This window comes from Zootoca vivipara, chromosome 9 (assembly GCF_965207765.1).
Source record: "Zootoca vivipara chromosome 9, rZooViv2.hap1.1, whole genome shotgun sequence".
Lineage (NCBI taxonomy): Eukaryota > Metazoa > Chordata > Lepidosauria > Squamata > Lacertidae > Zootoca > Zootoca vivipara.
Window position 1 is genome coordinate 22403169 of NC_142592.1, and position 25843 is coordinate 22429011.

The 25843-nt window shown below is 41.5% G+C and overlaps 1 protein-coding gene across 1 annotated transcript in view; it reads left to right on the forward strand.

Annotated features, from left to right (window-relative positions):
• The window catches only part of PDZRN4 (PDZ domain containing ring finger 4), a 213805-nt gene that overhangs the window by 166838 nt on the left and 21124 nt on the right, over nt 1-25843 (forward strand). The window contains exons 4-6 of the mRNA XM_060279601.2: nt 7612-7865; nt 8988-9090; nt 24664-24762. Coding sequence (XP_060135584.2) covers nt 7612-7865; nt 8988-9090; nt 24664-24762 — 456 coding nt within the window. The remainder of the gene's footprint in view (nt 1-7611; nt 7866-8987; nt 9091-24663; nt 24763-25843) is intronic.

A 25843-nucleotide genomic window follows, 5' to 3' on the forward strand; every position in this document is an offset into this window, starting at 1 on the left:
TATATAGCTATCGCCCTTCCTCACTTTGTCTACCTCATTGCCTTGCCTCTCCTCCATGTCTGTTGTTTTCTTTCGGCCAGTCAGACACCTTTCAGAGGCATGAAGCCACATGTTCCCCCTTAAGGGAATTTGTCTACCTTTGAACAAAGTTTGCAGAGTTGAACTATATTTCAAGGGAATTGAATCCAGTTCCTCTCTAGACGGGATTCCCTGGATGAAGAGGCGAATACAAATATTGAAAGGTAGACTGCAGCTTGCATTCAGAGACTCATGCATAGCTACTTATAGAGCCTCGTTATGCAGCTTGTGACCCCAGAATCTCAGGTCATTGTGAAACTTCAAAAATTCTCTCCTCTCCTGGGAATAGGAAATTAGAAGCATTTCAGCTCTTCTGTTTCTCATTGTCTGTTCCGTTTCCAAGATCTTGCATCCCCCCCCCCCGCCCACATAGCCCAAACCCCTGCCATTTGCATTATCCTGTCGCATTGAGACCTCCATGGCAGCCTATTAGACCCCTATTACCCCTCCCCATTTCTTATTTGACAACAGGAATATGTGCCACCTCTGTGAACCTCTATCTTAGAACCCAGCAAAGTATAAACTGTCAATTCATTCAGCATGGGATTGAGGAAATCTGTCCCTGTGTGTTGTTTCCTCTAACAATTTTATTTCCTTCAGACATTCTAGTGATTCAAGCTTCACAACTATTTTTATTCTCCTGTCCCTTCTTGGCAGTGTGTGTAATAATAAATGAATTTCTTCTGTACCCAGATGGGAATTCAACGGTCTTTCGCTAATCTCATCTACCAATTAAAGCACAGTGGAACTCCTCTGTGGCATGCTCAATATTTCAAAATATCATGTCTTTCTGGCGATAACATGTTTACACACATGTCAATGTGATCAGGGACACATGTAGACTCGATAACACTTGGGCGCTTCGCTATGAGGCTATAGCAGAGTTGCATTAGATTCCCTTGTAGATATTTTTTGTGTTGCTTTGTATGTTGGAATAGATTTTCCTGGCGCTTTCCTGATCCTGACACGGCCAGGGGGAACAGTGACAGCCGTGACAGATGTATCTACTGCTCCAGGAGCCTTGCTGAACATGACAGAGTATCACTAGGCGTGGATATGCCCACGGCTAGTAAAGTGCTACCTCTTAGGATTAGACTGCCAGAGCTGGCAGACTAAGCTAGTCTTGGTGCCAAGTGATCTTGCCCAGCTGTTAGGAGATGTCTGAGTTTTTTCTGTGTTGTTTCATGTCAGCAAAATGGGTGGTGCGTGGCTGTAGGTAGCTACATCAGGTTTTCTTTTGAGCTGTTTCCTGAAGTGGATATAACTCTCAAGAAAGAATGGGGGGGGGAGCTGCCTCATACCTTACTGCACTCCATAAATGGATAATTTTAATAATGTGCCAACAGCAGCAGTTTGAAGTAACTCAATGAGTAAAAAGGTCACCATGCCCATAAGTTACTCTAGCATTTGATCAGCGGACTCTTTTTTTTAAAAGACTTTTAAGTCTCATTATTCACTGCTTATAAAGTCACTTGAGATATAAAAAGACTTTTTATAGTAATGAAAGAACTCCCACAATTAGCCAGAAGGCAACCATCTATCTTTTTAAACTGCTCAGCTCAGAGAAGACCTGGAGTTTCAAGCACTGGTACAAGATGAATTGTGATGACAGTGATAAGTTGCCCATTCATTTTTGGCTTATATAGTCCTTGCTGTTCAGCTTGTGGGTTCCCCCCTTCTCTTTCCCTCCTCCATTTTTTTAAAGAAAGATGTTTCTGAGGAAGTGTTGGGTCCTATAAATAACACATAAGATGACATTTATTATAGGTAAGTTGAACATGTCTAATTTGATCTAATGTAGCATTTAAAGCAGCCAGCAGTTTGGTCATTCACCAAGGAAATCATTGTTTTTCTTATGAATGAAACTGAAATAGGATGTTTAATGTAAAGCAAGGAAAGTGGAAGCTTACATGGAAATAGTCGTCCAAATTCAACCATCTTCTCCCTTACCTATGAAAACACCACCATATACAACATATTTCACAATGGCTACGTAATATGTGGGCCAGTAAATTGCCAAGCAAAATAAAGCATTTTTAAGTTTGTAATAATTGACTGAGAAATTCTAATTATGCTAAATGATAAATCCGTATATTTTATGTGTATTAGAGCTAGCTGAATTCATATCACCATAAGGCAGAATTACAGTAATTAAAAATCAGTTGGTCAATATAACTTGCAATTTGCATATTAAATACACTCTGGGCTCATTAAACCACCATCTGGGAAAGCCTAGAAATGTGGATTATCATCCGGATGTGATATATGCAGATTCTACATTTATTCCAGTTTCCCAACACCCCATTTTGTTTGGTGGCAGCATGGCAGTGCGCCCAACACAGTCTGATACAACCAGAATTCTTGAACTGTGGCTGTTTTGACAGGACATCTGGTTTGATAAGCTAGCGAACTTGGAAACATGTGTTTGAAAAAATGGGGAAACCCTACAGAAAGATGTATGCATGTATATAAATAGGAAGAGTGATGGAGCCAGGTGATTTGCATACTTTACATGTTTTCTCCAGTCTGGATAGGCACTCCTGAATATCATGCTGTTCCATACCCTCCAGCATTTATCCAATGAAAATAGGGACCTCCTATTCAATAAAATAATAATAATAATAATAATAATAATAATAATAATAATAATAATAATAATAATAATACCCCGCTGATCTGACTGGGTTGCTTCCAACATATATAAAAGTTACTTATCTCCTTGGTTCGTGTGTTGCATAACTCCATACCCTCCAACATCTCCTAAGGAAAAGCAGGACCTTCTGGGATCCAATCAGAAACTGGGATGGCTTCTGAAAATCCAGGACTGTCCCTGGAAAATAGATACACTTGGAGGGTCTACTGTTCCCTTTGTGGTAAATTTCACAGGTAATGAAAACTTTCTCTCAGGCAACACTTTAGTTGCTTGGAAGCACCATGATGCTTGGTCATATACATATTCTTGTAAGTGTTGTCAGCAGATTCCCTTTTTTATTATAATTGCTCTCTTCTGCTTAACTCTTATGGATTGAACTGGAGGCCTAGGAAATGTGAGGATTACCATTGGTTCTTCTAGATAACTATTGTCTCTGCTGACCAGCAAGCCATTGAAACAAGGACCTTATGGCTACATCACTGAGCTATGGCCACAACTCTTCAGGTTGAAGACAATCTTCAAGTCAAACTGATTTATTCCAAGTATAAGATAGTTGCTTGTTGTGTGTCAGCATGTGTAGTACTGGCTAGATAGATTCTCACAGTGGAGTGTACACTAACATGTGTCCCTGTCGTGGAATTTTTCCAGTGAGGTTTGGCTAACTGTGATTTGTTAGCTTTGGGGCAGCAAGGTTTATTTGTTTGCCCAGGTTTCTTAATGTCATCTTTTAGGGTGTTTTTAAACAAACAAACAAACAAATCCTGAAGCTGTATTTGTTCTTTTACTTGCTTCTGTTGCGGCTGCTTTCATATTTATTGTAGTTTATGTTTTATTTTTACAACTACCATGGCCTTGCACTAATAAAACAGTATGCAAGTACCTGTAATATACAATAGCAAATGAGGAAGCACTTTTCTTAAAGAGACAGTTTGCTTTTGGCAACACTGAGCAAAACTCAACACAGCAAAACACCAAGAAGAGTGGGCCTCTTGCAGTCTAAAAACAAGACAGAAACCAACACAAATTTGTTGAGGTTGTTATGGGTTTGACATTGGAACCGCAATTTATCATTAGGACAGCACTGGATAGTCATTTTACTTCCTGCCCTTTATATCATCTATTTATAACTCCTCTTCCTTCCCTGTGCTTCATTTCACAAATTTGCTTGTGTGCTTGCCAAAGATATGGTTTGACTGCCTTTGGGAATGGCAGTGGGCCAGTGCCAGTTGGTTGCTAGAGCTAGTATGTGCATGTGTGTGCATCAAAGACAAAAAGAACCCCCTGTTTTCTTGTTTTCTGATATTGATAAATTTATGCACGTGGCTGGGTTTAGAGAGATAATCAAAGGGGGATGGCTCCTTTCCAAGCAGCGGCCACCAGCCACTCTGGGGAAGTTTTTGACAAGTGGCCCAGATTTCACAGTTTATCCAAAAGGCGAAGAGTGTTCATTAAACAGAAGCTTTATTAAACAAGGCAGTAATATGGTATCTATGTGGGGAGATATGCTCTTTACTTAACATTCACAAGTTGCTTATGGATTAATTAGCCCATCTGCTCCAACAAATGTATCCCAACCTCTTTTGTTGAGACCAAAGAGAACAACTGCAGAAGCCAATATTTTTATGCTGTTTATTAATTGATTACAGTTATATCCTGCATTCTACCTATGGAATTCAAGGTGACGTACTTGCGCTTTCTAAGCAGCCACCTGTCCAGGCATTGACCTGGCTTAAAGCTTTAACATCATATATATCATCTGCCTCCTGGATTCTATGGGGGGGGATGTGAAAGCATTCTAGAAACAAGGGTGTTTTTTTTAACCAAAACACACCTGAAAACTGTAAATAGTCTGCAGTAAATCTTAGCAAGGGAGAGACCAACCTAGCCCCATCCATTGGCCAGAGAATGAATAGGTGCTTGCTTTCCTCTTCCTTCTCCATTCCTTTTTTTTCATTTCATATCATGTCTATTTGATTGTAAGCCTGTGGGCAGGGACTGTCTTACTTTTTAGTATCTTAAATTATTTTTACTTAAAATCTTCAAACTCCATTTCTAAATGTGTGAATTCTTCAAGGGCAGTTTCTTATGCTCTGAGAAGCAGTCTTGGAGAGATGATGAATCCCTAGCTCAGAAAGGTAATCATAGGCAATGTTTTCAGTGAAGCCCTAAATGGGAGAAAGAGCAGCCCAGTCTTGGGACAAAGGGCAGGCCTCCAGGCAGCATTAAAGGCCTCTCTGTACATTTTTTGAGTGATACACCCAGTGCTTTTTTCCCAAGAAAAATAGTTGCCAGAACCCATCATGAAGTTGTTACGGTAAGTTGCTGGGCAACTCGGGGCAGCCCTGAACAGATGCTGGTTTGACAACAGGTGGAGGTTCTAAAAACTACAACAAGCTGTCTCTCTAGCTGGTTTGGCAGTCGTCTTTGGTTCTGGTGCAGGTCAAATAAATGTGTCCCCACCTCCCTTGTTCTTTTAGATTCAGGTGGATGGCTAGGGCAGCTTGGAATGGACCTTGTGCAGATGTGTGCAAATGTAGTAGTAGGGGCCTGGCTGGAAAGCTTAAAGCCCGCTACCGCTACACGGGAGACAAATTGAAGAAAAGGAAATATGAATTGGCCCCACACCATAGCTTGACCAATCACAGCTAGGAGCAGCTAGGAGCTCGGTGGAGTCACAGATCTAAAAAGAAGAAGTATAGACTTTCACACACTGGCCAGCTTCCATTTTGACTTGAAATGTTCACTTTGGGCTTCTCGGAAGTACATAAAAGCAAGAAGCAAATGGGGTGGAGCACCAGCCTGCAATGTTGCGCACCTGAGAGGTGCCGGAACAGCATTCTGACGTGCCATGGCTGAAAAAAGAGAGCACTGGATACACCAATTGTGTTGCCGGTGCTATGAATTCATAAGTTGGAGAGCCAACATATTGATTTTTAAGCTGGACAACCTAGACGCGTATATGACTAGAGATCAGCATGGTTTCACTGGATGAGGGCAATCATCTGCAGCAAGTAACTAACTGCAGGATTCTGCATTTTGCAACTACCACTAAGAGGTTTTATCCATTTGCCAGGCTGCTTACTTTAAAAGTCCTTTCTCCTTTTGCTGTGCCCCTTTCTACCTGTCCTATACTAATATGGGCAACTGGTGCCTCAGGGGCCCTGATATAGGAATCCCTTCAAAATGCTAGATGCCTAAGACCAGTGTTACATCAGCACATCTGATGTCCAAAGCACATGGTCCAGGCAATCCGATATTTCTACTGGCGCCATACTGGGCTGTGCAGCCTGCCCCACCTGCTTTGAGCACAGAAACCGGGCAGATTGGCACTTTTCTTTTCCAGTGAATGTTTTTGTGTTCAGTAGAGCACACACCAAAAGCTTGAGAAAGTCAGTGTAAGAGACACAGGGGATCTGAGGCATGTGCAGATGCTTTCCCTTTTCCCAAAGGTAACTCTTAATGGGAACACATTGTGATGTGATTTGCTACCAGGTAAAAAAGACACTTTTCATACTAGGAGCAAAAAAGTGTATGCATAATAATAATAATAATCCACATGCATAATAATAATAATAATAATAATAATAATAATAATAATAATCCACATGCATAATAATAATAATAATAATAATAATAATAATATATTTTTTATTTTTAATATTCACTGAGGAGATGTTAACTGCCATTATATACTGTGTATATCTTTTTTTACCAAAATTGACAGGATTTCTAAAATGGATGACCTTTAGCCAGAATAACTAACAGTGTTGATGAACTTCAAAGGATGATTAAAAGAAGAGGGTTGTGTCCTCAGTGCTTTACATCCTCCAAGGAAATCATATGAGGATGGAAGCATTCTAAAGGTCATGGGATCTCCACACACACACACACACACACACACACACACACACTTTGAGGTAAAAAAGAAACGTTGAGGGAGAATAAATTTAATTGTGAAGTGAAATACTTCTTGTGTAGTCATTAGCAGGTTAGATTTCTTCCTTGCACCAGCTTTTTCAACCTAGTATGGTAGTTGGTTCTACATTCTGCTGCTGTGCTCTTTTGGTTTTGGTTTACTTTCATAAAAGGGATTGATTACTATATTTATTTTATTTATTTTGCTTCCGGTTAAACATTAATGTAACAATGCTACATTACATTGTCCACTAAGAGTGTATTTCTTAGCTTGCTTCTTATATACCCAAGTATGTATATCTGTTATCCTGGATTGTATTGTAACACTGTATGTACATTTCCTATATTCTCCCTGGAGCCCCTGGAGGGGACCCTCTAGAGCAGGCATCCCCAAACTTCGGCCCTCCAGATGTTTTGGCCTACAACTCCCATGATCCCTAGCTAACAGGACCAGTGGTCAGGAATGATGGGAATTGTAGTCCAAAACATCTGGAGGGCCGAAGTTTGAGGTGCCTGCTCTAGAGCATGGGGCATGGGGGCTGCAAGGAGTTAGAGAAGAAGATGAAATCCTGTTGCCTGAGCTGATGTCAACTCATGCAATGCTCATTTCCACCCTTTAACTGTAAATCACTAATACAAGGCAAGGGGGATCATCTATTTCTCTTACATTCTTTTATCCTAGATGGGTTTTTTTTAAGGATGCAACAAACATGTACCTTTTATTATCTCTGCTTCTTTCTATATCCAGAAGAATAATATTTGGGAGTCGCTCTATATATTATGGAAAAGCTATAACAGGATTTTGTTTGCTATCTAACACTTCTCTTCCGTCTTGCTTTGGCGTCACAGAAGAGTTATGGTTAAAGATTATATAAATGCTGATAAAAGATTAGATAAATCACAATGTTCTGCTTCCCATAATCTTTTCTTTAATGCCAAGCTGGGTGATGTTTGTTTTGTCTTAGGTCAATGGAAAGGATCTGTCTAAAGCCACTCATGAAGAGGCAGTGGAGGCTTTTCGGAATGCAAAAGAGCCCATTGTAGTGCAGGTCCTGCGGAGAGCACCTCTCATAAAAACACCTGGGAGCTCACAGGATGTTCGGCTCATGGATGCTTGCACGCAGACAGATATTACGTTCGAGCACATTATGGCCCTGGCCAAGCTAAGACCAACCACACCTCCAGTACCGGATATCTGCCCCTTCCTGCTTTCTGACAGGTATGACGTAGGATTTGTTTCTGCAGCACCGGGAACCAATGCAACAAATGATCACTACCCAAACAATACTGGAACTCCTAGGCAGAAGCTGGCTGTTCTGAAGTTCATTGATTTCAGTAAACTAGGGGATCCATGGACAGGGAGCTGCAGCCCCCATCTTCAACTGCAATGTTTTATTTTGACATTTTGTAATGCTTTATGTGATGCTTTAATTTATGGAGGATAGGTTTTTCAAATGTAGTGTGTGGCGGGGCTGAATATAGTTGCATTAGGACACAGAAGAGGCTCTTGCCTCATGCACCAAAGCATCTTCTTAGCCAGCGTGGAGAACAGGTTGTTAGAACTGGTGAGCCTTTGAATTGATCTAGCAGGGCTGCTCTTATGCAGACCTGTGTGTTTCTAGGTTCTGCACATGAGTTTGGAACTATTCTACTGAGAAAAGCAAAACATTCCCTACAATGCAGGCTTTAGTCCTGTTCAAGTTTTTGGCCTAAGCTTGAGCATCCGAATGTGTGTAGGGTTTCTTGCAAAGCTTCGAAAGGCACTAGAGGTGGTTGGAAGATTCTGCTTGATCAAGAACCCTGTCTCATCAATGTGCAAAGGTCTGAGAGGGAGCCTCATGCATGGGGGCACCAGGGTGAATCTTATCTGTGTGGCCATGTGCTTCTACTGCTTTTAACCCCTTGTGCATTCAGGCAAATCTCCGTTCTCAGGTACCGTGCTGTATCAGTGACTTCTGGGATTTCTGTTCTGTTATGTTGCATCTTTGTTTTCAAGGCAGAAATGCTGATCTCAAGCCAGATCTGCCTCCCTGAATGCCCAGAATTTTATGGGTGTCTCTGATGTTCCAATAATTCTGTTTCGAATGCATTCGATCCAAGATTTGTCCAAACTGTTTGAATATCTCTGTATTATTTCTGTCCAGCCTATTTTAAGGGGTTTGGACAGCCTGAAGATCTTCATGGGTCTATTTCAAATCTCAGGCCCTTCTAAATAACATGCTCTACAATTATTATTTTTTAAGCTACAGAGCTGGGTTTTTTTTTTGAGGACTTCAAAAATTTTAAAAATCTGGTTTTAAGTGCCTAACCTGCTCTTTTTGTTCTATGTTGTTCCACATAGCTGCCATTCTCTTCATCCAGTTGAACATGAATTTTACGAAGGTAATGAATACCTTTCCAGTCTGCCTGCGGATGTAGATAGAACCGAGGACTTTGAGTACGAGGTAAGACCATTGGCACAGCTCCCCACCCCATCCCCTTTACAGTATAGCATTTGCACAGCTGCAGTTGAATGCCTTCGAAAGACATAATTTAAAATAAAATAGCAAAGCTCACTCTGGCCTCCGTCACACCTGTACAATGTCTCAGTCAGATATGCCCCTGGGTCTGGAACAGTATGAATGAAAGCAGAACATTGATGGGCATCAGATTGTGGGTTCACAAGGCTGATTAAACGCGCCACATGGTTCTCATGTCAAATTGTTAAGCTGTGCTAGTTTTATGCTGCGTCCTTTCCTATGAGTGCATTAGAGAGGTCTAATTGCTCATTTTCAAAGGGAGGAAAGGCAGAAACATTCTGCTGTTTCCCTAGCATTCCCTAGCTTGATCTTGTAGGATTGTGGAACCTGGACTTTGCAGATCAAGGCCCGTGCTGTAAAATGAGAGGTTCTTTGTCTATTTCTTTTACATTATGATTGCCGAATGGAGTACAATAAGAACAAATTGTATGTGGTGCCATGAGTATCTTATCTATTGTGTATTTATTACATCTGTTGAGAGGCTATTGAAAAACTGTGATGTATCATTTCCCCAAATAATAGAACACCTTTAGAAATGTTGGTCCTTTGTTAGATTTTCATTTCAGAATCTAAAGGTTCTCTTTATTTGACAGCCATTAGATGTTTACCTTTAGTTTAGCATAGTGTCAAAAGACCAAGTGTACCCTTTTAGGAATATATTATGTTCAGGCTCTGTATGGGTTTTAAGTTGCAAACAGAATTTTTTTTTCATTAGATAGCTTCCATTCAATAGCACTTGGGGTTAAAAAATGGCCACACAAAAAACCCTGTTTGTCTTTATTATATTTGGTCTGCCTTCAGGACATGTAATGAAACCTTGCTTGATATTTGGACAGAGTAGCTGAAGCTTTGACAAAAAGGCAAATGGGGATCTTTAATGGCACCCTCTTACCCTGTTATTAAGACAAGGCTAGGGAAGTTTGCAATTCTTCCCACAGGACAAAGGAAAATGAAATAATGTTGGCTCACCAAGCTTACCCAGGATAAAATTCATTTGCACTGTTTGAATAAATCATTGAGGGATTGGTAAGAAAATGATTCCACCACCACCCCAACCTAGCCTTGCGAAGATCAAGAAAAAGCTACTAAATTCCTGGTTAATAACATACTACTGTAGTTTGTTTACTGAGTAAGTGGTTGGGTGAAAGCGTATGTGTAATAGAGTTACTTGTGTGATGGGAATGTTACAAATACTAAAAATGCAGTCTGGTTGTATGTGTATATATAAGGAGATTAGCACCATAGAATCATGTCCTCTTCCTGACTATTATTAATTGGTAATAATAGCCAGTATAAGTATTATGACAGTGGTAAATGAGCAGGTAGGTGTTCAGTAGTCGTAATATCTACTAATCGCACTCTCCTAGTCATTAATTTTCTGTCAGCTATGATTCAGTAGCTCAAGGCAAACCCACAGAGTGACTAAAATAGAGCATGTTTCACATGAAATTTAAATAGGAAAGGAGCTGTCTGGTTTGCAATGAGGAAAAAGATATGTTCCCGAAGAAGAGGACCGTCTCCATTCTGTCAGATTCAGATAGGAAAGGCAATTCCTGTGGCATAGGACGGAACAAAGCCACTCTACTTGGGTTTTCGGATCACAATGTGTTAAAAAATAATATCGGTTATGATAATAAGGAGGCAACATTTTATTCGCACAGCTTTGCACACATACTGCAGTATGAGTCACCACGGTGTTATCCACTATGAGCCTGATCAAAAGTCTGTTGAGATCAGTGGTAAAACCAGATCAAACTCACGTCTACGACTGTTCCAGATGGAAATACGGGAAAGAGTCTGAGTGATATGACATAGTGGAGAGTCCTGCACCTGAATTCTTGCCTGCATTCTAAGGCCTTCCAGTGATCAGAGAGCAGGTTCTCCCATAAAGGAGAGCATGGGTTGCGGAAGGGTTAACAAGACATCCCAGGGTGGGAGAGGCGGGTCAGTTTGGATGGCCACATGTGTGGTTGGTGGGTGTGCTGTTGCTGGGGAAATTTGCTTGTAGCAAGTGATTGATTGACAGCCTTACCCTATATATGCTTAGAGAGCAGCTTTCAGTTCCACTTTTGCTGCTCGCAACAAATCTCCCGCCCACCCTCCTCTAATTTTAGGTGTTCTTGCATTGACCTTGCTGCGCCTGTCATGGGGTTGCCTGTTTTTGGATCAGGGGTCTGGTAGGAATTTTGCCACTTGGCTGATTGGCTGGTGCCAGGTGGTTTTTGCCTACTATGCTGCAATAAGTCACAACTTGTAAGGTTGTCGGTTAGGCATTGGTTCAAATTGGATGGTTGAGGGGTACGGATTTTGGTTGGGCCTGCCCCTCATGGTTGCTGCTGCCTTTAGGGGTATTCCTTTAAAGGAATCCTGGGGCTATACATGTAGTCTGGGTATCCCTGGTAGGGGCCAGGGCCACGCATGAGCCTCGGGGAGCATCTGAGGGATGAGGTCAAGGGCGTAGCCCCTGCCCTGATCTCTCCCCGTAAGGGTGCTTACCTACTGACTCCCCTACTAGGCTAGTGTGAGTCAGATCTGCCCAGGGCAGGGGACAGATGGCAAGAACCAATGCCTAAGCAACCACTCACACTCAGTTGTATTTAAATAAAGTTGCGGCCAAATTAATGCCAAAAACCTTAAACTTAAAATATTGTGTGAGGTGTGAGTTATTGGGGGGATGTCTTGGTACCTCGGCATGCAACTATCTTAGCAGCGATGCAAAAAAGTCAGAGGTTTGGGGCATAGTGAAATTAGATGCTACGTGGCTCATGGCCAATGAATGTTCTGAAGACTATATACTTTTGTCGGGGCGCAGGGAACATCTCATGCAGACATGCCCTCCCTGTGGTCTCAGGTTTCACTTTCTGATTAGAGATTTAATGCAGGTTAGAACAGAATAATGGGGTGCAAGGGAGACTTCCAGAACAACCCAGACCTACTCGCAAATGTATCACATGAAACAGGCAAATCGTCTCATTCAAATAAGGTATTCGTGACAGCGGAGTTAACTGCAAAATTAGATATTTCCAGATTCAACCCCTCCCGAATTCCCCTTCATTTTTTGTTGGTGGTCTAGCAAGAATATGTTCTATGTAACTATTTAGGGCCTTTCAAAAAGCCAATGATGGACCCAATAGACTGTAACAGATCTGTCTATCTTGTGAATGCATATTTAGAGTCTTTTCAACACATGGCTTATTTGCCCACTAGACCAAAACAGATTTGTCTATCTTGTAAAGCCATATTTAGGGACTTTTTAAACACAAGGATTACTAAACTGATAGCCTGTAACAGCTCCCTTCAGAGCTCTGATAGCCTCTAGCCAACCCTTTGCAAATATTACTATTAGTTTTGTTAGTGTGGCTATGTTTCGTGCATGCTTAAAAGCTATGCATTTCTACACCACACACACTAATTTCTTGCTGAAAGAACTTACTCCATTTTTTTTACCATATTTATTATTGGGCCACATTTGAATCTTAGTTCTTAAATCTGAAACTAAGTTTTAATGAACTATTGGGACTCCCCACCCCATTGAACTTTCTTGCTGCAAAGATGAACTTCTTTTGGTAAATTTATCCTCATGTGTTTGACCTTTTGCACCTAACATGACCTTTCCCCTGAATACTGCTCAGAATTTAACTTTGGCAATTTTTGCCATTGACAATTTTGTCTCTGGATTTTTTTTGTGCATCAGGGTGTCACGCATAAGGCTCAGAGCCCCTGTCACACACTTTGGGATCATGCTTTACACAACTCAACTATTTTAAGGACAAGGAAGCTGATAGCCATCGTAGGAACAGACTCTTGGCAATGCCAGTTGCTGTGTGCCATGGTGTCTATTCCTCATCTGTTATTTTAAAATGTGCAGTGCTGAGTTGTAACTACTCTGTAGCATGATATAGCATGGGGCTATGCAGAAAGTTCAGAACCCAAGGGCGGAGCAAGCAGGGGGCGGTACGCCCCGGGCACCACCCTGGAGAGGGTGTCATCCGGGGCCACACCCCCACCCCTCGCCTCTGCCGCACACCTCCAGCTACAAAACTCTTTCTATCTGGAGTTTTGTAGCTGGCCTGGAGGAGCAGCGGGCGGCTTTGGAGGCACGGGAGGGCGGCGATACCCCGCCATGTAACATGCATGTGCAGCATCCGCACTGAGCGGGCTTTCTACCTGGAGTTTTGCAGCTGGCCTGGAGGCGTGGTGGGTGGCTTTGGAGGCGCGGGGGGGCAGCAATACCCCGCCACGTAATGACGCATGCATCGTTACATAGCAACGTATGCATCGTTACGTAGCGTCGTCACACCCCCCAGGTGCATGGCAATTTGCCGCCCTGGCTGCCGTGGCGTCTCGCTACGCTCCTGTCAGAACCTGTCAGAAAGTTCTTCCTGATATTTAGCTGGACTCTCCTTTCCTGTACCTTGAATCCATTGATTGCCTGTGTGGTTGCACCTTGGGAAAGAACGTCTGTTGCTCACCTTTAAGACTTTGAATTATATTTTCAATGAAGTTTCCAGTGATAAACAAACTCTCCAGCTCTGCCTTTGATCCTAACTATAGGATTGCTCTGTTTGGCTGCAGTCCTGAATATCACAACTGTACAGTAGATCACTGCAGAAAACTTTTGTGCTTGTAGTCGTTAAAATTTCAGTCCCTTCCTTTATATCCAGCTGAGGTCATTCCCCCCTCCCCTGCCCAAAACTTGATATAAATCAGAAGGAGCCCTGAGCAAGTAAAAGTCAGATTCCAAATTCAGCAGCCACGAGAAATAATTTAAAATAAAGGCCTTGAAGAAATATTGTGCTCTCTAACCACAGTCCTAATAAAAGATATATTTGTTATAGCCTAGAACAGTCAAAATCATGAAGAGGGTTGTAATTTTCCATTGCAATTATATCTGGAACATTTGAAGGGACAGAAGACTAGTACAGTGGTACCTCAGGTTAAGAACTTAATTCGTTCTGGAGGTCTATTCTTAACCTGAAACTGTTACTTTAGCTAATGGAGCCTCCCGCTGCCGCCGCGCCGCCGCCACCCAATTTTTGTTCTCATCCTGAAGCAAAGTTCTTAACCCGAGGTACTACTTCTGGGTTTTAGCGGAGTCTGTAACCTAAAGCGTCTGTAACCTGAAGCGTCTGTAATCCGAGATACCACTGTATAGAGGACAAATGGATCTATATAGAGAGTACAGGGAGAGTGTGGGAATTGGGCTGTCTGGTGAAAACACAGTGGGTTGAATCCAATGGATAAGCAAAGCCACATCAGTGGGATGTTCCCATGTGTGAAATGGGGTGATGCAATTTTAGTAAATTCCTCCTTCCCCCTGCATTCCCCTCTGCTTCACCCAAAAACTGCTTTGGTGTGTCTTATTTCACAAATAGAAGAGGTCATCTTGTGCATGGAAGGGCATGTCCTGTTGGTTTGTAATGGAAGAGGAAATATTCCCATTGTGGCAGGGTAGAATTATAGGGATCACTGATGTCAATGCATCAGTACTCTGGCTACCAATGTTTCTCATAGGGGAAAACATCAGCTCACCACAGCTCTCAGGGCCTTGCGCCTGTTGGTATGGACTGCTTTGCCAGCGAAGCAGCTCATTGGATTACCTTGATTGGGACTATAAATACACGTATTCATTATTCTTGGTACTGTACTGTAATAAAGCTTTATCTGTCCCCCATTTTTTAAGGCAAATGCATTTAACAAACACTAAGAGAGGGCAATGCCATGCTGTAATGCACTTGTGAATTATTAGTCATGCCTTAAGTGGGCCAGAAATGGACAAACTTGGTTAAACTATCTGTCTAAGGTCATAGAGGAAGTTAGCAAATGGGATGGCAAGCCAATATCATCTCAGTTATTCTAACCTCTAAATCACACTTCCTTATATTTTGTTGTTGCTGTTATCTAATCTAGACATAAGTGGATCACTGAGGTGAATCAGGATATCAAGTCAGTTTCTGTCATGCTTGTTTATTCTTAATCTTTACGTCTATTTAGAAGTGCTCATCATTTAGGGGGGAAAGGCTGGCATTCAGAGCAGATGAGATTGCCATCATCTGTAGCTGTCACTGGTAATGAATATCCCAATTTATGGACTTCAATTGTGTCCCTAACTCAGGAGTATCACTAGGGAGGAGGCAAAAAGGACACAAAACTGACATAGGTAAATCTATCAATGTTATCGCTAATCATCCTGTTGGTGTTAACAATAGAGTAGGGAATACATCAAGCTGGTGATTTTCATTTTGTTTCATAAAACAAGTACAGGCCTACTCCTCATTTCACTTGAAAGATAAATAAAATTTATGCATTAATGTCACACATTATGGCTCCCACCCCACCCCTAAGGAAATGAAGAAAAGTGAGCTTGTTGTTTGGCATGGCTATGCTACCTTTTATTCATTTGTTTTTTTCCCATGCAGAAGGTTCCTGCAATTTTCTCTCCTTTTGTGAATGAACTGATATAAATCATCCACTTTTGTGGGTTTATATGGATGCTAATGCATCACATCATCATGTATTCTCTACATAACACGCAACTGTTCAAGAAATGTTTCAGAAATGCACATCATATTTCAAAGACATATTTTCAGTCTGCCGTAAAAGAGGCTTTTGAATTGGTTCAAGAGGGAGCCAATTTTATGACATGTGAATTCCAGTAAACATGGGATCACATAGCAATTGAATTGTGAGTGGGAGGTTTACTCCAGGTGTTTGGGCATAAAAATAAGGGGAGATTCTTGCATCACAGGTATCACTAGATAAACTGCATGTCCTGGAGATACCATTCCTTGGTGTCTGCACCGCCACATCAGTTACTGTCTGCTATTTTCTCCACCTCCAACTCCTTCTCCTTCATTCATGGCCATTCAGTGCCACAGTGGTTCCTGCTAGCCCTGAACAGTTACGTAGCCTGACAAGTGCTATAAAAATCATATGAACTGCCACACCGACCTCTACCACATAGAAAACATTTTTCAGTGACCTCTGCATAGAGGCAGTAAAGATTGAAATGGTCATTAGCCTGGTGTTCTATCAGCATTTGGCATATGCAAGTGCCCTAAACTGCAATTCAGGCAAATAAGCAGATTTCCAACAGATGTCTAGCATGCAAGCGCTCTGCTCTGCAACTTGACTTTAATTAACATGCCAAAATAGTTTTCACAGAGTTTTAGCTAACAAATGCTCAGATGCGTGGAACTGCAGCAACTGTGGCAATTTTCAAAATGCAGTTGTGTATTCTGATGGCTAGATGAATGTTCCTCGGAACATATGCCGGCACATCTGTTGTATTGCCTGCATCTTGATTGGGTAGCTATCTGCTGAAAATATGATGATGCGATAAATAAATCTCTCCCCTTACTTCCTGAGCAAAAAAAAAAAAGCAACAGTGATGTTTGCTCAGCAAAGTATACAATAGTAATATGAGGAGGCGGATGAACCCATAACAAAACTAAATTATGACTTCCACTATTATGCAGGGGAAAACTGGTGAAGTCTAATTATGACACGCTGACATTCAGTTAATCTGAAACGATGGGGCAGCAACCACACCAACCATCTGTGAAACCAAATATTATCATTATATACAAAAGGGCAGCTCTTGGAGTGAAAGTCTTCATTTTAATGTGACCCTTACATTTGGGTCCCTTATGCTGGGATAGGCCATTGATCCATTTGGCTTAGCATTGTCTGACTCTACACTGACTGCCCATAGCCTTCCAGGGTTTCAAGCAGAAGTCTCTCCCAGCTCTGCCAGGGATTAAAACTGAGACCTTCTGCATGCAAACCAGATGCTCTGCCACTGAGCTATGGCCCTAACCCTAGGTGCCTTTTCAAAATTGTTATATTGGCCACTTTCCAGGAAGGACCTCTGCCTGTGCAGCAGGACTTCCTCTCCCTCTTCTCTCGCCTCATTCCCCATGCATTTCCCAAATCTACTCCAAAACAGATTTGGGGAGCACAGGTGAGGGGAGCCCTGTTGTTCTAAGTCCTTGCACTAATGGGGACAGCTTTGTTGGATACAACCTTAGCTGATTTCCCGCTCCTACTCTTTTAATAAGTGTTGTTGCTTTCAAGAAACATGTTTCCTTTTTTTCCATTTCTTTCCCCCCCCATTCCTTATTGTTTCCTTGTATTTCTTTTTCCACCGTTGTGTTCATTTTTGTTCCCCTCATTTGGACAATACTTCCATTTTCTGAAAGAAGCCTTATTGTCTCTAATAGCTTACTTGACTCTGCTCATTTATCATGCTGGCATTGTCTTGGTCTTGGTGGTGGTACCTTTCCTGAACATTCAAGCTGAACCATTATTGTGGTTTTTGAAGAGATTTGACCCTCTTGACTTTGCCTTTCAACTTCCTGCTTACCAATCCCCTCATTTTGCAGAAGCTTCTTTTTTTATGTCAATTGTCACTCTGTTGAATTACCTTGGCAATTGTTCACTTATGATTTATGTTTCATAACACTATGGTCATTTGGTTCAGCAACACTATTGCACCAGTTTCTGGAAACCATTTAATTTTAGGTCCAGGGTTGTCTGTCCTCTGGTTGATAGCATGACCAACTGTTATAGAGCATTGCCCCTTAGAGTATCTAGAAAATTTACCTCTTTGTTGTGATCAGAACATACATTTCCTTAGTCTATGATTGTAAATCATTTCCGGACTTCTTGAAGTGATTTATTAAATATCAATTTACTAAACATAAACCACAGTGAATCTGGGGGTGGGCTTCTCCTTTTCATATTTCTAGTTATTTCAAATCAACATCCTTTTCAACATGCAGTATGCTTTTTCATGCCCTTTCTATAGAGATTTTGTCCAGATATAACCATGCTCAACCAAATTTTCTTCATGCCCACTGTATCTATGTTATCTTTTAAGAGCACCAAGCACTCCAACTCACTCATCTTGGTTCAGAGGCTTCTTGCACTAGCATATAAACACCTGTGCATGGCAACTTTCCCCAAATGTTTCTGAAACATGTGTTTTCCCTAATGGTGTTCTGGCCTCTAGAATGGCACCAAGCTATCAGGTGGCTATCATGTCCCCCTGGATGTGTGCACCAAGCACACACCCACAACTTCCATCCAGGAGACAGTAGTATGCATGTGCCATTCTGAACAATACAGTGGATAGCTCCAGACTGCTGCTGGTTTTCTACCATCACACTTGCTATTGTTTATTGAGTTTCTCTACTTCTGGGGTTGCCTTCTTGCTCTGATGTTGAACTCACACTTGTGGGCTTCCTAGAGGCATCAGGTTAGCCAGTGTGAGAACTAGTGCTGGGTGAGATGGATATTTGCCTGATCCAGCAGAGCTGTTCTTGAGCTGGGGCTCCCCTCTTGCTTGTAGAAACTATGAAGTATGAAAGTAGGTTCTGAGATTGGATGAAAGCCTAGAACAAGACAAACCTGTGCTTAGGGTGAAAAGAAAAGCTGGTTTTACATTAGTCAAAAATTAGAGGACCCATCATTTTTGAGGGAGCTTAAACATCCTCCTAATAAACTGAAGCATCTTATTTTGTGAAGAAAACAGTGCTTTAATCAAAATGTCATTTTCCAGCAAGGGTTTAGAAATACGCAACCGGTAAACAGAGAAGATGCTAAATTACCGGTAGTTACAGTAGCTGTAACTTACTGAAGGGTGTGCTGCCAGCTGCTGAGATTTCTGCAGCCAGGAAGTCTTTAATCCTTAATAAATTGTTTCTTCCTCTTTGGCTTACTGGTGAGGCATACTCCCCAAAGAATCTGCAGAGACAGTGTAAGCTCGAGACTTAAGTATGCTGGAAAAGTATATAGATGCAGAAGGAAGAGATGGGATTGCAGAGCTGCTCCATCTGCTCTGTTGAGAGACCAGTTCCATTTGGCTCATTCCCTTCTCTGTTACTCAACTTACTTTAGCGCTCTTTTAAGCATCTCAAGCGACCTTGGAGATTTCATAGTTGACACAAAAAAGCCAGACTTGCATTATATTTCCAGGGTCTTATTAATACACAGTTCAACAATCCCATATCAATATTACTCACTTCTCTTAAGGCCCTTCCATCTTGCAGAACAGCATTATTCATCCCTTGGCAAAACTGACTGAAGACTGACTCGGTCTGGTTCATTATTTCAGTGACCAGGGATGAATGGGGGGTTTGGGTTTCATGCTCCTTCTACTTTTGCTATATCCCCACCTTGGGAACCTGAGTTTGAAAACAGGATAAAGATGTCTGAGAAGTTCCTTGATGGAATCATTGAGACTCTGAAAATTCAATGAGACAAGCATTGGGAGTTGGGAATTAAAAGGTACATATACTATGAAGGGAGAAATCCCTGGATCATTGTCTTACCTATACCATGTGAAATAGAGATAACTCTCCACTTCTTTATGGTGAGATAACAACCAAATCAATTCTGGGTAAAACTGGCATCCAGTGTGATTTGTCCTTTTCAATTCTGTATATGAGAAGCCAAAACGGTCTTCTGTCAAAATTGATAAGTGGAAATACAGTGGGGAATGCAATTTTATTTTGTTAAATGCACAACCGCCAGCAGCTCCAGCTTGTTTACATTGAGGTTGTCTTGCTCCATAGCTTTTCTATTTCCATCCAAATAGCCGCACATGCATTGCTGATGTGAAATCTGAATATCATAACACTCTGGGAACGTTGGAGAAGGAAAAGGAGGACTATTACGTTAAGTTGTTTTCACAAGTGAAGAATTTCAGTGGCTTTAAAAGAGAAATCTTGAACTTTGCCAATTCTCTGTAGACATTTTGGCAGGATAGGCTGTAAATTCTGCAAACTAGAAAAGCTCAAGGGGTAACTGGAATAGATGCTGATAAAATCCTAAGATGTTCATTACCTCCCACAATGAAAATGTCTAAGGAATAGGAGTTCAGTGCTTTCTTTTAAAAAGGAGTGGAGGTCAGTGTTCATAAACTTAACTAAACATATAAGAAATGTAGAAATATAAACATGACTCTTGGTTAAGGAAAGAAATGGAACCTTGGCATAACTCTGTATAAAGTCTGGCATTGGTTTCTTGCATTTGCATCAGTATAGTAATGCTTCATACATATACTGTGGCAGAATCACAATATGTAGCTTTTGAAACATTTCCTATAAAATGCTTTATCCCTTCTGCCCCCCAGTAAAATTGTCTTGCCTGGGAATAAGCCCCATTGAACGCAGTGGGACTTACAGCACATGTCTATTACATGTCTATTACAAAATAAGAGCCACTTCGTGTTACTGTTTTCAGTGTCTAGATCTTCTCCAACCCGATGCCCTTCAGATGTGGTTGCCACCAATTCCCACCTCTTCCCATGAAGAGTGACATGAGTAACTTTTGCAGGTTGTCTGATTAGATAGCCATTGCTTGTATTAGCTAATGCTGCATATAACTGTGGTAGGAAATCCATTTGTACCACTTCAAACTCTTGCAAATTGTGATAGTAGTAACAGTAATAATGGTGCTACAATTCTCTAGTTACGGTAGTTTGAAGGCAGAGAGGTGTTTGTTCCCCCAACAGGTTCCCCCCTCCCCACCGAATCTTCTGTTGTAGCCATCTGTTATGTTTATGTTTCCTAACTATTAATACATAAAGGAAATTGACTTGGTGCTTTAGTAGAGACAGTAGTTCTGAAAGGATAGGGTAGTTTGTTGTGACAATACCTTCTTGGGCGTCTTGCAGTCTCAAACTCCATGTATTATACATAATGGCATTGACATGTATGGGCCTTCCATTTGCCATAGGGAAGAATATTTATGAAAACAAGAGACATCCCGTGTCTGCTAATTGACTGAAATGAATATTTTAGTTTACTGCAAATACAGTGGGGCTGAATTTAATGCATTTCACATGCACAAAATAGAGATGGGCAGCCATGGTGGAACTGAAGAGATAGGATTCAGCATTGCTGCATGTATATTCCTTGATCTGCACAAGTGAAGAAGATGAGGCACAAACATTTGCACCGCGTGCGGAATTCAGCATCAATGCAATGTTCTTTTCTTACAAGCAAGATTCTAGCTGTGACTGTGGGAAAATAGGTGTAAAAATGTGTGAGTCGTGTCTATGGACATCTCATAAGTTAGCAAATGAACAACTCTGAGAAGCAGAGGTCATAAAGATATTTCCCACAAAATATATTCTAAAGTTTTAGGTCTGATAAGGGCAAGACAAAAATAATGCAGATGTTCTTTTGTCTCCATTTCTTAGAAGCACAAGCAATGCTCATTATTGGTTTTCAGTTAACATCCTTCCAATACACTAATGGGTGGTTTCCGGTATTTATTTATTACCTACATATTTCCGGGTATTATCAATCTAAGCAGAGTCTATATCAAGCCACATAAATAGTTCCCCATATGTCTATCCTTACTTTGTTTGAAACACAGAGCAAAAGGACTAAATTAGTGTGTACGAATCCTGTTCCTAAGCCAAGTCCCAATCAGAAAATTAAGGTAATGAGTCAATTGAGAGTGGTTCAGTTTTAAAATAGGGAACTGTGTGTGTTGGTTTGTTTTTTCCAACCAAGGAAAACTGCAATAATTTTATAACTAGTGATTTGCTCTCTGTGTGAAAATTATTACTTTTAACATACATACGTTCACATACAGGTTAAAGATCCCCATAGTTGCTCTCTAGCAAACTTTTGCAGCATCCCAAACAATTGGACTTAAGTCTTTTTTTTTCTATCAAGGAGTAAATCTTTCTTTTTCCTTCTAGGGAGTAAGTCAAAGAAAAGTTTTAACACAGTGGGTGACATTTACAACCTACTCTTCTATCACCTGAAGAAATTGCAGTATTAACCTAGTTGCTGGAGGGAATAACGACTTTTAACCTGGTAATGGAAGGTTATAGTCCCCAGCCCACTATTCCATCACCCTGGAGGATGAGCAATTTAACCTCTTCTCCTATCCTTTGAGAGTATAACCTCTTCTGCTGAACGTACTTTTCCAACTCAGAAGGAAAAGATGACCTTTACCTAGTTTCTCATCCTTCACAGTATGAGTCATTGTCATTTAATTAATTGTTCTAAAAGGTCATTTCTGTGGCAAAATACTGAGAACATTATATTCATGGAACTACCTTTATAAATGCAGAAAGTCATATTAATGAACCCAGCCCCAGAAAAGATGAGGACCAATGTGGTGTTTTTGAATAGTGTGCTGGTAAAGGAACAACAATGGGATGCAGGTGGCACTGTGGGTTAAACCACTGAGCCTTGGGCTTGCCAATCGGAAAGTTGGCAGGTTCAAAACCCCATGACGGGGCGAGCTCCCATTGCTCGGTCCCAGCTCCTGCCCACCTAGCAGTTTGAAAGCACATCAAAGTGCAAGTAGATAAATAGGTACTGCTCCGGCGGGAATAGGTACTGCAGCTTAGTCATGCTGGCCACATTACCCGGAAAAAGTGTCTGCGGACAAACTTTGGCTCCCTCGGCCAGTAAAGTGAGAAACAGGGCTGCCTTCAGATGCCTTCTAAAAGTCTGGTAGATGTTTTTTCTCTTTGACATCTGGTGGGAGGGCGTTCCACAGGGTGGGTGCCACTACCAAGAAGGCTCTCTGCCTGGTTCCCTGTAACTTGGCTTCTCGCAGTGAGGGAACTGCCAGAAGGCCCTCGGGGCTGGACCTCAGTGTCCGGGCAGAATGATGGGGGGGGGGAGACGCTCCTTTAGGTATACTGGACCAAGGCGGTTTAGGGCTTTAAAGGTCAGTACCAACATTTTGAATTGTGCTCAGAAATGTACTGGGAGCCAATGTAGATCTTTCAAGATCATTGTATGCACTGAATTGGCTCCCCCCTCCCCCCCCCTGCAAAAAGCTTAGTGGCATCTGGTACTGCTAAGTTTGTAAGAGCAACTTGGCTGTGAGTCCTGGAAGACCTGCTTCCTGCCTTGCAGGCCTTTTCCCATCTGGCCTGCGAGGGCGGGGCCCTGACTGACGCCAGCTGCAAAAGCCAATGCTGCTGAACAGGCTCTTGGGCTGGGGTGTTTTGCCGCAGGGAGGGTTGTTGCTTTTGTGGGGGGGGGGGTTTTGTATCATTATTTTAGATCTTGTGATATATCTGGAACTTGTTCAGTTTGGTTGTGATGTTTTATTTATTGTTTACGACTACTTTTGTTATTATGTATTTCTTTCATGTTGTAGGTTGCCCTGAGCATTGTTTTTTTATATAAGAACAACATGTAACCAAATACAAGCAATCAAATACAGTTTTTCCCCTAACTCCCCCCCCCCAAAAAAAACCCAGCCCCAACTACATCCAGGTAAATTACATTAGTAATATAATCAAATAAAAAAAAATATTTCTACAGTGGAAAGGCAGCATACAAATAAAATTGTGCGGAAAGGGATGTCTTGTAATGAATTGTCTGACAGCATCTCTGTTGAGACACTCATACACATATGCTTTCTGTAGGGCAGCCTTCATCCACTTTGTGCCTTCTTGAGGTTGGCCTACAACGCCCATCAACACCAACCAGCACAACCTGATGGAAGTTGTAGACTACAACTTCCATCCGGTTGTGCTGGTTGGTGTTGATGGACGCTGTAGGAGAACCTCAGGGAGGCACAAAGTTGGTGTAGGATGATGTGAGGGGTCATCTTGTCTACCTTAACTTCAAGACACTGGTGCAGTCAGGCATCAAATTTAGGGGAAGGCTGGTTGTTTAGTGGCAGAGCATATGATTTGCATGCAGAAGGTTCAATCTCTATGGCATCTTCAGGTGGGTCTGGGAATGTCCCTTGCCTGAAACCCTGGAGAACTGTTACAAGTCAGTGCAGCGTGGACCAATGGTCTGGCTCAGTATAAGACAACTTCCTATATTCCTAGTTCAAATTATATAATTTACATTTGGTTATAGGTATCTTCTAACTTCATGTTCGTTAAGTGTGTTAAATGTTTTTGTGAATAATTTAATAGCCAAGGAGCTCTAATATCTTGGAACTTTGGGGACAATCTTACCACGTGAAATGAATTAACTTGCCAATTATTATTTATTATTTATATTGGACCTAACAATAGACTGTGTTCTTTATGTGATTTGGCAGGTAACTCTGATTGTGGTTTACGGTTTATGTGGCTGATGGAAGCCTGACAATCATATGAGATTGACTGATTGATGGATGAATACTTTGTCTTTCCCCTGACCCATAAATCAATAGTTGGCTTGACAGAAGTAAAATGACTGTGTGATATATTGTCAGCCTCTCGTTCTTGATTTTGGCACCCCTGAAGGCATGCCAAATTTTGCTTAATGGCTTCCCACTTTAGTTTATTTGGGGAAAGAATGCTTTTACCATGAAAATTGGATCAGGGCAATACTAAATGAAAATAGCTTTCACTACTACCAGAAGTATTCGCTCTTGAATCAGGTAATTGGGGTAAAGTGATTGGTAGGCTCCGTATGCCCTTATAGCGCAATATAAAGTATTGTATCCGTAACAGACTTTAGTCTCAAAATAAGCACCTGACTGTGCTGCATTTTTTTATTTTTTGTGCAGGAAGTTGAACTTTGTCGTGTTAGCAGCCAGGAGAAGCTGGGCTTGACTGTCTGCTACCGCACGGATGACGAGGAAGACACAGGAATTTATATCAGTGAGGTAAAGTTCTGTGAGGGGGATGGTAAAGGGGAAATAGAAATAAGCATTTCTCTAGCCTGACTACCAGAATTCTGGCAATTTGCCAATGCAAACTGTTAGCAAATTCCCTAAATTATGCCACCCAAGTGATACAGTTGTCATTGCAGGCAAGTTTGTTTAATGTAAATGTGTCAAATGCAACATCACCATGAAACAAATTGCCTGAAAAGTCAGAATGTTGCTTAAAATTGCAAATTGTTTAGGTGAAACATTGTCTTAGTACAGTACTATTAACTGGACTCTTTGAGATAACCTGCAGCTCCTTGACAACTTTTTCTCCATGCCTCCCACTTGCCCCTTCATTCCAGAGTTTATTCCTTCGGCTTTCTGACTTCTCTGGTGATCCTTTTCTTACTCCTTGAAGTTTATAGGATTTATTCTCTTTAATCTCACTCCAGAACCAGAGTAGCTGTGATTACTGGGAAGTAACTGGATCCATTCCACAAATTAAAACAATAATTCTGCTACCTGCCATACTTACAGAGTTTACTAGATTCGCCAAACTTCTGCTTGCTTGCTTGCTTGCTTGCTTGCTTGCTTGCTTGCTTGCCTGCTTGCTTGCTTGCTTGCTTGCCTGCTTGCTTGCTTGCTTGTTTTTCTGGTCCATACCATTTGCTTGAACTACCCCTATACAAAATTGTTGACTCTGTCCACTGGTGCCATTCCAATCAATATTTTTTTTTATTGCACTGCAATAAAATTGCCTTGCCGTATGCATTCTTTTTATGCTTCCTCTGTGTCTCTAACTTCTACATTCATGCGGTCTTGGAGCATTTCCTGTTTATTTGCTTCCTTTCAGAATCCTTCCTGAAGTACTTACTCAAGTGCATACCTTAGTTAACAAGGACTCTCTGTCTCTTATCTCATTAGAGTTCTTTACATTGGAGGATGGGGGGGTACGTCCTTTTAGCCACCCAGAAGCCTGTGGACCATGATTAGGCACCTCACCAAGTAGATCAGAGCTGCAGAATATCAGAGAGCTCCAAGAAATGTGCTTCAGTGAAATCTAGAACCTTTTTCCAATGACCAGATCTCCCCTGCC